Here is a 10023-nt window from a genome sequence, read left to right as displayed (position 1 = left end):
GATAACAGTGTGCAGTGTGTGTCTTGGCTGTTTTCGGCGGGTATTGTGTCCTCGCTAACGGCTCCGGAACCATCGATCGGCTCCAAAAATTACAGCTCTGTTGTTCCGTGCGTGATATTGTGCCGTTTCTAGTGGCCTCCTGCCTTTTACACGAAGCAACAACTACCTCTGCGTGTGTTGGTGATTTATTGGTTGGTGCTACACGCCAGTGATTGGTGCTATCAGAATTGGTGCGGAAGGTGTTGGTCAGTGGTCAGTGTTACAAGGTGCCTCTATTGCTACCGTACGCGTGTGTGCATATTATTGAGAAGCTCTTAAATTAAGTCGAATCTCTCGCAACAAGTGGTGTTTGTTTGTAGTGTGTGAAGGAGCCGAAGGAAAAAGAGGCACAAGGCCCCTTGAAGAAGATTCGTCGATCGACAATCCCAACGCTGGATAGTGGTGTGTGCGGGGAAAGGCTTACAACGACAACAACGACGACGACGGTGGCTTCATCGATTCCCCGACGGTCGTCGACGAAGTGGTCGCGAAGTTGCGCGCGGCGCGGGCATTGTTAAGTCTGCGGTTCCGCGGCGGTTTTCAGTGCGTTCCGAACGCTCTTCCAGTGCTGACTGGTGATCTTTTTCGGAAGTGGTACGTATCAGTGTTTCAAGCCCTTGCTGGGGCATGCTGGTGGTGATTCGGTAGGGCAGGTGGATTGCGATCGCGGTTTAGGGACTGTGGTGATGCTGAACATCCTTACCAATTTTTGGGCATCGAAGTAACCAGTTCTAACCGGTGCCGTCGCCGTCTCGGATCCCCAATCGTGTGCCAAAGTGACGAAATCAATTAGAGTACAGTTTGTTGATGACCCCCATATCGATGGCTGAGTTGGGGTCCCAGCCCAACTCAGTGTCCTTCTGCGTTAATTCGGTCTGATCATGGACCAACGGGGTTGATTGGTTTGTGGGGCCGACACTCTTAAGTATCCCAATGACGGCAACAATTCCACAACTTCCAATCCAAGTGCCTGTGTCTGTTTCGTTACAAAACCAACGCCCGGGACTCGTAGACTTTGGTAAACCGGCCAGGTTTCCGGAAACGGCTGCCACGGTCGGTGGCGGGGTTTTCGTTGTGTGTTTGAAGTGGATCCGGATTAAGCACACACCACTTTCTCAAGCGATGCGACGGTCCACGCTTCCGACTAGAGCGCACTCCGGTTCGCAGGTCCCGTGTCTAGACGGAGGTGACAAGTGGTCGTCCAAACAACAGCTTAGCTTTTGCGCCGTAAACTGCTCTCGTGCGCATCTTGTTCGGCCCTCTATCGATCGCAGTTCGGTGCGATCTGAAGTATTGTGTCTGGAGGCGTCACCTCGATCACGTGCTGGATTGCCCTTCCGCGGGCATTAGATTATCAATCGGCCAGAATCAACAACAACCTCGCCTAAACTAGCTCACACGGGTGTGCTACGGATAAGTGTACCGGTTCCGTGCGCGATCGCAACTCCGGTACGATCGCCATCGCCACCAACAACCTTGTCGGAGGCCTTGGTATTCCGGATGGGGTCCTCGCCTCGTGGTTCAAGCCGCCAGCCCGACAGCGTGATAACAGGCGGATGATTTATGCAAGAGAACACAGACAGCATCGCGGATTTGGCCATTTGTTTTGGGGTTTGACGCTGACGTCTCTTGCGGGGGCAAAAGTTTGCGAATTTAGGTTACCCGGAATTGCGGCTAGGGAAGATACGAAGAACTAGGTTTGGATGACCGTACCGTTTCGGGGTCCAGGATATTCCCTAGTTTCTTGGAAGTCTATTTAAGAAGGTGGAAAACCCTGGCCTAGTCACAAACTTTCCAACAAATCTCGAAACACTTCTCATGAGTATTTGCCTGAAAATCCGATTATTTACATTGTTTAGGTCTTCAAAACCACAACCCGGTCCTGGTCTCTGGTGAGAGTTTGATTTACCCGATCATTGTTCCATTTGTTGTGGCCACTGGGGGGCCGCCACCTCATCGTTCAGCCTCGTTCAGAGGGCTGCGCAGAACTAGAACATGGCGCTAATAATGCCCATAATCGAAAGTCAACATCCTGCCCAGTCCCAAGCGCGCCCGAGTCGCGCCCGGTATCAATCGTTTGTTGATGCGACTTCATAAACTGCACAATGCCATAATTTATGTGCAATCATTGCGTGCGGGGCCGGTGGCTGGCGGGGCGGCCGGTGGCCCGACGCCACGTCATGGAGAGGGGAACACACTTCATTGAACCAAATTAGCGGAATTGCCGGCTATTAAAACGTTCCGCATCGATATGTGATGGGGTTCTTGGTTCTGCGCGGCGCGACATCGTAGGACAACAGGTCCCAAGGCCTCGCGCGATCGCCGGGGGCCTTGGCAGGCGGTTGCTCCTTTGACGCCGTTTTGGTGGCGCATATTTCGTGAGTGTCTTTCGCTGTTGACGACGATGAGGTTTAGCATTTTTTTGCTGTTCACGGAACAGTTCGCGTGTCGACTTGTGATAACAGCGGCCAGTCGCCCTCCATGGCCGCATATCCGTGGCCTAGTTTTCGGGGTGGGTGTTTCGGGTTTCCGAGAGAGCGCTTGTTGCTAATGGAAATTCATGCCTAGAGCACTCTCCGCGTTGGGCGTATGCCTCGGGGGTTAGATAGTGCGAATCCGGTGCGTAGGGTTTTGGGTGTGGTGGGCCTCGGAACCCGCAGAAACCACCCGGTTACTGCACTTAGCTCCGCACATTGCCTGTCACGGGGATCGTGACTTCCATTTTTGTCCCACTCGGGGGTACACGTGCGGCCATAAATATCGGCCACGCGATTGAATTACCGATAGTGCACTTTTCCCGTTTCGATCGAGCCCGGCCGGACTGGCTACTCCGTGAGTCAGTTAGGCGGCACCGGTACCTGGCCTTCACCAGCAGCACGATGACTGGACTCACGTTCTGAGGCTGGGGCGGAACAATCCATCAACTGGCCACTGGCCAGGGAAGATGGGAGTTTCGCGTGCGATCCCGAAATTCCGCCACCGGACACGGACCGGAAAGTGTGACGTCTTGGTCTTGGATAATGGAGAAATTATACTCACGATCGCAGCCTCCGGCAAGTGCCACGCGGGCGTTGTTGAGATGCTAATTGGTGTAAAGCGCTGTCGTTACATCCTACGGGGCTCCGTCCGGTGCCGTAACGTGACTATTGCAAGGTTCGCACTCGACACTCGGTCTCGGTTTGCTCCGGGGGTGGTCTGTTTGCCTTCCGACGGCAAATCCGCATCCATTTTTCCTACACCCATTATTTGGTCGATAATGTATTTCTCACCCTCGCGAAATGCGTGTTACTTGTGACACTTCGATACAGTAAATACCAGGTCTAAAACTCGAAAATCGGACCTCGGATTCGGTTCTCCTCATTATACTTTTTTGGCATCATCACCTTGTTTTGGTATGGCGCAAATGATTTCATGTAAAAAATAATTAGTTTCCTACTTATTTTTGAAGAGGTGAGGACTTTTGTGCCCAAAAATAACGTTTTGCGAGGATCATTGCTTTTCTTCTTCCTGCCGAAGAAAACTGCTACAGAATTGCGTCAAATGCTTGTCGAAGCTTATGGTGATCATGCTTTTGGAAGATCGCAATGCTTTGAGTGGTTTAAAATATTTAAACATGACGATTTTGAGTTCACAAACAAAGAGATAACTCCAAAAATGTTCGAGAACGCTGCACTACAAGAACTTTGGGACGAAAATGACACGCAAACGCAACAACAAATCGCGGATCAGCTAAATGTGTCCTAATACTCCATATCCCAACGTTTGAAGGCCCTGGAAAGGATCCAGAAGATTGGAAAATGGGTGAGACATGAACTGAACGAAAAACAGCAGGAAACCCGAAAAACCACATGTGAAATTCTTCACGCCAGATCGTTTTATTTCAATGCAATAAACATGTGATTTCTTTGAACAAAGTCTCATTTTAGGCTTTTAGACCTGTAAATAATTATCTTCTAAGTGATCGAAAAAGTGCGCGAAAAATTCCATTGTTCCAATTCCATTCCATAGATCAGTCGGTAGTTGACGTTGTGTGAACGGCACCGAAATCGCTGTTCGATGGTCGCCGACAGATTATCGCCCGTGTTGTCCCGCGCTATCGACAACGTTTGAACATAAATCAGGCAATCGACAATCAGCGTCGAGGCGTGTGAACATCATTAGCAGACGGTAGCTTTTCGTGTACGATTCATTACCCCGACTCAGGCCGTTGAAGCATGATGCCAGGGGCAGCTCTTTTGCCCGCCGAAGCTACGTAATCCGAGTAGTCCTCAGCAGCGCTAGGCTATCAATATTCTAGGGCTCGTAAATTTAGTAAGTCAATCGGCGTAAAATGCGGTCCAACATGAGTCAACTGGATTGCAATCGGCGAAGGGCCACTCGGTGATCCCTTCAAAGAGGAATGCAAGAAGCATTACACGATGGCACTGTGCGTGCTGAATAATTCCTTCCTTTAATTCTGTTTGACCTAATGAGGTCCATAAACCGCCGTTAGACCGGTCGCCGACGATCTTGGGTCTCTTTCTGGCTCTCTTATGACTTTATTAAAGAATTGCTATCCGTGGCCGAGCCGTTTTGGTGGCGGAAACCATCACTCAAGCCACCGGTCCATCGATCGGAACCGGTCGAACGATGTCGTAAATCATGCAACGGCGTGCGGTGCACACAGCATGATGCGGAGAATACATTTTAAAATGTAAAACGCTGCGTTGCATCCGGGGCCACCTGTTACGGGGCCCGGCACGACTGGTGGCTTATCGACAGCGCCTTCTAATGGTTGTAATTAATTTAATGCACCCCAGAAAGAGTGGCCCCAGGGTCGTAGTTCTTCGGTTCGCTTTCCTCTTCAATTGTACAATAATTGTAATCAATATGCGTATGCGCATACCGCTTAACCGGCCGGGAGATCTGTTTCCGATCGACTTAAGCGATTTCCACGCATTCTGCGGTGGTGTCAAACGCGAGTCGATTAGTCGTTAAACGATCCACGATCCGTTAAAAAGCTCCGGACACGTTTTCCATCCGTGCCAACTCGCTCGCCCCCCTTGTACGCCTCCATTTAATGGGGTGATGAAACAAATTTCCGGTTTTCCGGTGTGCGCATTTTGTGATCCCGGGACGGGCGAAACCGGTGGCGCCGGAAGTTGGATTTTAACGATCGATCTCGATTGGTGCCGGCTTGGCTACTGGTTCTGCGGTTGGTCGGAGCGCGAATGTGAAGATGAAGATTGATGATTGCGAGCGTTTTAAGCACGATTTTCATCGCGACATTTGTCACCGGCTGGTGCTGCTATCGGGTGACAAACGTGATAAATTGATAAAGAAATGGACACACGAACGCACGTGCTGCACGATGGAAGTAGATCACTTTCGGAGTGCGTATCAAATGGTTTGGCCTCTGGTTTGTCGCAGATCGCTGTCGATTTTCTTGTTAGTATAATCTTGATTGGAAAGATCGATAATCAGCTTTCTACTAATTGGCTCATACGCGTTAGACGTCAACCATGTAGATGTGCTGCTCGATAGTAACATTTATCGGTTAAATTATCCGCATTACATCAAGTGATTAATAATTTTCTGGCAGTTCATAATAATGAACGGGCAGAGCCGAATTAGGGCCGACTAGAAGTTTTGAACTGCCCGGGTTGTTGTTGTTATTATCCTTTGAGATACTTTGAGCCTGAAGCTTCTTTCATCTCTTTTTGTGGGTTTGCTGGTTTATGTGTTGATATGTTGTTTATTTGGATGGTTTTTGATTTGTTGGTTTATATAGTGTAATAGACGTTGGTTTCATTTAGGTATTGTATTATGGTTTTGATCCAGGTTTTTTGTCGCAATGTTGGTAGGTCGTTTGGTATGCTTACCTTTCTTCTCACTTGATCATATGCTGCGCATTCAGTGATTATGTGCTGAACTGTTGTGGGGGCTTCGCACGTGGTGGATATTGGAGTGCTTTGCTTGTCCATCAAATGTAACTCTTCTGTGGCCGATTTGCAATCTGGATATGATTTTTTGATGGTCGGTATTTAGTGAGGCGGTCCATGGTAAGCGCTGCCCGGGTTCGAACTGATGCCGTCCGCATAGAAACCGATCAATCGATGCAGCCCGATTGACGGATGATCTACGGACCAGACACCAGGCAACTACACCGGATGATATAACCTGTAGAATAAGGATCTAATTTGAGGCAGTGGCCGATAGTGCCACCACTTTGTAAAAACACCGTAAAGTAAATCATCGCCAACAGGCCATGTTGTAAACGATCGCGTACGATCGCGCGCCTTTTTCGTGAAGAATAAACAGAGCAGTTTCCCTTTCGAATTCAATGCCCCGCGAAGGAACGGGTTTAGATCCGCGATCCGCGGTGCCTCGATCAACCGCCACCAGAAGACGGTTTTCACGGTTCACTCATCCATCTCTCTCTCTCTCTCTCCTTTTCTCGGATAGATTTTATTTTTATGACACCACCGGTAGCAAACAGCAAAAACAGTGTGGATGCGCGTGTGTTTTGACGGGCTCTGCTTCGCGTCACGGCGCCCGGCCGTCGAGCAGGAGACGCAGACGGTGTTGTGCGGGGCCACCGCCCTGGACGCTCAGCAGCTCGGCCGGCTGCTGAAGTACGCGAACTTCGCGTCCCCCGCAACAACCCTCGGCGCCGGCGGCTGCGGTGGTGGTGGTGGTGGCGGCAGTGGCAGCACCGGCATCGGCATCGGCGGCAGCGCCGTGCTGACATCGGCCCCGGTCGTCGCGAAGAAGAACGCGACGCCGCCATCGACGGCGTCCGCGGCGTCAGTCAGCGCGCACTGTCCGGCGAGTGCAGATCGTCCGCCGCGCAGCAACAAGAAGCATTTCGCGCCCGCGACCCCGAGTGGCCACCGCGAGATGAGTGACGGTAGTAGTGCGGCGACGGTGGAGGCGGCGGCGGCCACCGCTCCCAGCGACAACGACTCGGCCGGCACCACGAGTGACACCGTCAACAACAACGTGGACCGGTCGCTGCACCTCGACCTGGTGGCGGCCAGCTACAAGCAGCTGGCGGCGCTGCAGAGCGACCAGCAGGTGCAGAGCACCCTGCAGAATCTGTTCATCGGCGACATCGGGCAGGGTGGCGGCGTCGGGGAGGTCGGGCTGTCGCCGCAGGTCCAGGAGCTGCTGAAGATCGTGCAGGTGAAAGACATCCGGATCCGCGAGCTGGAGGATGTGCTGCGCCAGAAGAACGACGAGGTGGCCGAGCTGCGGAGCCACCTCGACAAGTTCCAGAGCGTGTTCCGGACGGGTGGCGGGGCGACGGCCGTCTCGCCCGCTGGCCGCAAGCTGGGCACCACGGCCGGCGGCGGCGTGCAGCGCCAGCGGGCCCAGGGCATCTCGGCCGAGCCGCAGAGCGAAAGCTCCGTCCTGGAGCTGATGCACGTCACCTTCCCGAAGTACGACAAGGAAGAAAGGTACGTACCAACGGAACAAGGGCGCTGCAATTTCGGACCCTTTATGGGCCTGGGCCTGGCTCCCAAGCGCGCGTGCGGTGGCCGTGACCGGACCGGCCCGGACCGGTGTCTATCGTCTCGATCGCTCTCGATTCGCGCGTTCCGAGAACTCGCTACTGGGCATACCGGCAACAACCGGCCCGATTGTGTGGCCCGGCCAGCGCCTGTGCCATCATCATCTGATCACGAACGATCAAGCGGACGTTATCTGGTTTATACGATCAATTAGTCCATTGGCGGCGCTGCATCGAAAGTGCAGCTGCGTCGGGCGTCGCGTGCAACAAGTGCGCGGAATCCCATTTGCAACTTATCGGCCGGTGCGCGCCTTGCCGATCGTCCGATCGTCCATGATGGGTACGGTGCCGTTCTAGCGTTACGGGCAGGTTCGTAACGCGCTGGGCGCAGAGTGATATCCACTTCTGTTTCGAATTATCGAGCAGTTTACTGTCATTCACTGCAAACTGGATCATTCTGTTTTGCCTACGATCACGAAGCGATCTTTTTGGATTCAGCGATGACATGACAGCAAACGTTTGACAGTCCAAGTGATCGCTAGACTTTGTGGCTGCGATCTGCCATCGCCAACTCATGATCCTCTTGTCTAGCATTGCGAGAACATTGATCCTTTATTTAGTGAGTGGATGAACTGAAAACCGTGCAAAACTTTTAGTTTGATTTAACTAATTTATACGGCAGTCCAATGTAAACATATTCTTTGTACTTACGTCAAGGCCCTATTGAGGAAAATGTAGCGTTATCTTAAAATTATGAGCGTATTTTAAGCAGCACAAAACAAGGGTCATTTCGAAGTTATGTTCGTGAGGGAGGCCAAACCCGGCAGTAGGTCATTCTACATTCTGAGGAAACTATTTTGCACTGGAGTTATACAGAAACATTGTAATGCCAGAGCTTGCATACGCATCTGAGACATGGATTCTGTTTAATGTCTCAGAATGTCGGTCCAATGACGGAAAAAAGTCCAATGTCTGTCCAATGAACTCTTTTAGAAGCGTCCTAGAGGAAGAAGCTATATCTGAGCTTCTTTGGCTTCGTATTTGGATGCAGCGTCGTGGCAGCGTATAAACCTCGGCAGGCTCCGGTAGGCTGGTCATGTCATGAGAATGGCGAACGACCGACCCGCAAACGCTTCTGAGCCGTCCACAAAGACAGAGGTCCCTAGGGACCGGACCCTTAATATGCTGTTTAATTTGCTTAATAATTAAAATTGAATGATCTACGGCGTGCACTAGGTTCGAGTGGTTTAACGCCTTATTTGAACCAGAAAGCCACCCCACCGATACCTGACCCCACGGCACGGTACCATTCGGGCAATTTGGGTGCAAAATCCATTCACTCCGACACCGATCAAGGGCCGCCAGTGTGCCGTGCACATTTCACGCAAAAATCACGCCCCGTTTACCCGTTACCATCGTCTGGAGCGCGATCTCTACTGCCCGTAAGGGTGAGGCCAGTAAGTTAGACGCGAGAGCGCATAGGGCTAGGGGACAAAGTGCAGCAAAAGGAGCATAGTCGAAAACCAGAACCACGACGTGGGGACCGCACACGCATTCGCATGGCTCGCGAAAAAAAGGGGGCTGCCACTTGGCCGTTACGCAATCCGCGTGTCTCAATCGCGCATATCGCGCCCAGCATAGGAGCGCCCTCCGCGTTCCGTGGTGGTGTGGCGCAGCCACAGTACGTTTATGGGCATAAATAACGCCGCCATTCGCTCCGCTCCCCGAGAAGGTATGTGTCGCACCGCAGATTATGAGACCCCGGGACGGACGGACGGACGGTTTCCGTCGATCAGCCGAGGTGGTGGGATGTGTTGAAGAGCATGTTTTTCTACCGGCGGGTGACATAAATCATACGAATCGCACTGAAAAGTGCATCACACACAAAGTAGAGGGCAAAACACAGCCGACATTTAATGGCTGCGTGACTCACTCACGTGTTCAGACCTCCGTTTGTGTGTGTCGGTTGTGTTGTTGCGTGGAAAAGAAAAATATAACCTAATCCACGACATCATGTTCCGCGGTTCTGAGCTGCTGTGTTTTGTACTGTGCGAAACAAATTGCCGATGATTAGTAAATGCCCAGTAGCGGAGGCCCAGGAACCGGCCAAATATGGCCTCGGAACCGACCATTGCGATCGGTTTATTGCGACACGGGGTGTAGATAATAAAATTTTACCATCAGCGAAAAATAGACCAACGACACACATCAGCACAGCTTGCCAATGCCACGTTGCTTCTGGAAGCAATAAATGAACTAAATATAGTTCTGTTGTGCCCCCGCCCGGCAACCTGGGGCAGCACAGGAAATGGCTTAAGTAGTGAAGATGAAATGTGCTCCGGAAGGACACTTTTTATGGCCATTAGTGTTTATAGTGTGCGACTAAAGCTGGGATGGGTTTTTTTTGTAATACTACTTCGCAAACTAAAATGATGATTTATGCTGATGTTTACGATCGAGGATCGAAAGTGACGACCATAGTCTTTTCCAGT

At 51.5% G+C, this 10023-nt stretch overlaps 1 protein-coding gene across 1 annotated transcript in view; it reads left to right on the top strand.

Moving 5' to 3' along the window:
* The first annotated feature begins 366 nt into the window (after positions 1–366).
* The window catches only part of LOC128272980 (cGMP-dependent protein kinase, isozyme 2 forms cD4/T1/T3A/T3B), a 100131-nt gene continuing 90474 nt past the window's right edge, over positions 367–10023 (top strand). Inside the window, exons 1-2 of the mRNA XM_053010878.1 lie at positions 367–633; positions 6484–7478. Of these exons, the coding sequence (XP_052866838.1) occupies positions 6532–7478 (947 nt within the window). The 5' untranslated portion in view covers positions 367–633; positions 6484–6531. The remainder of the gene's footprint in view (positions 634–6483; positions 7479–10023) is intronic.

Source organism: Anopheles cruzii, chromosome 3, assembly GCF_943734635.1.
Source record: "Anopheles cruzii chromosome 3, idAnoCruzAS_RS32_06, whole genome shotgun sequence".
Classification (NCBI taxonomy): domain Eukaryota; kingdom Metazoa; phylum Arthropoda; class Insecta; order Diptera; family Culicidae; genus Anopheles; species Anopheles cruzii.
This window is presented reverse-complemented; position numbering and strand designations above follow the sequence as displayed.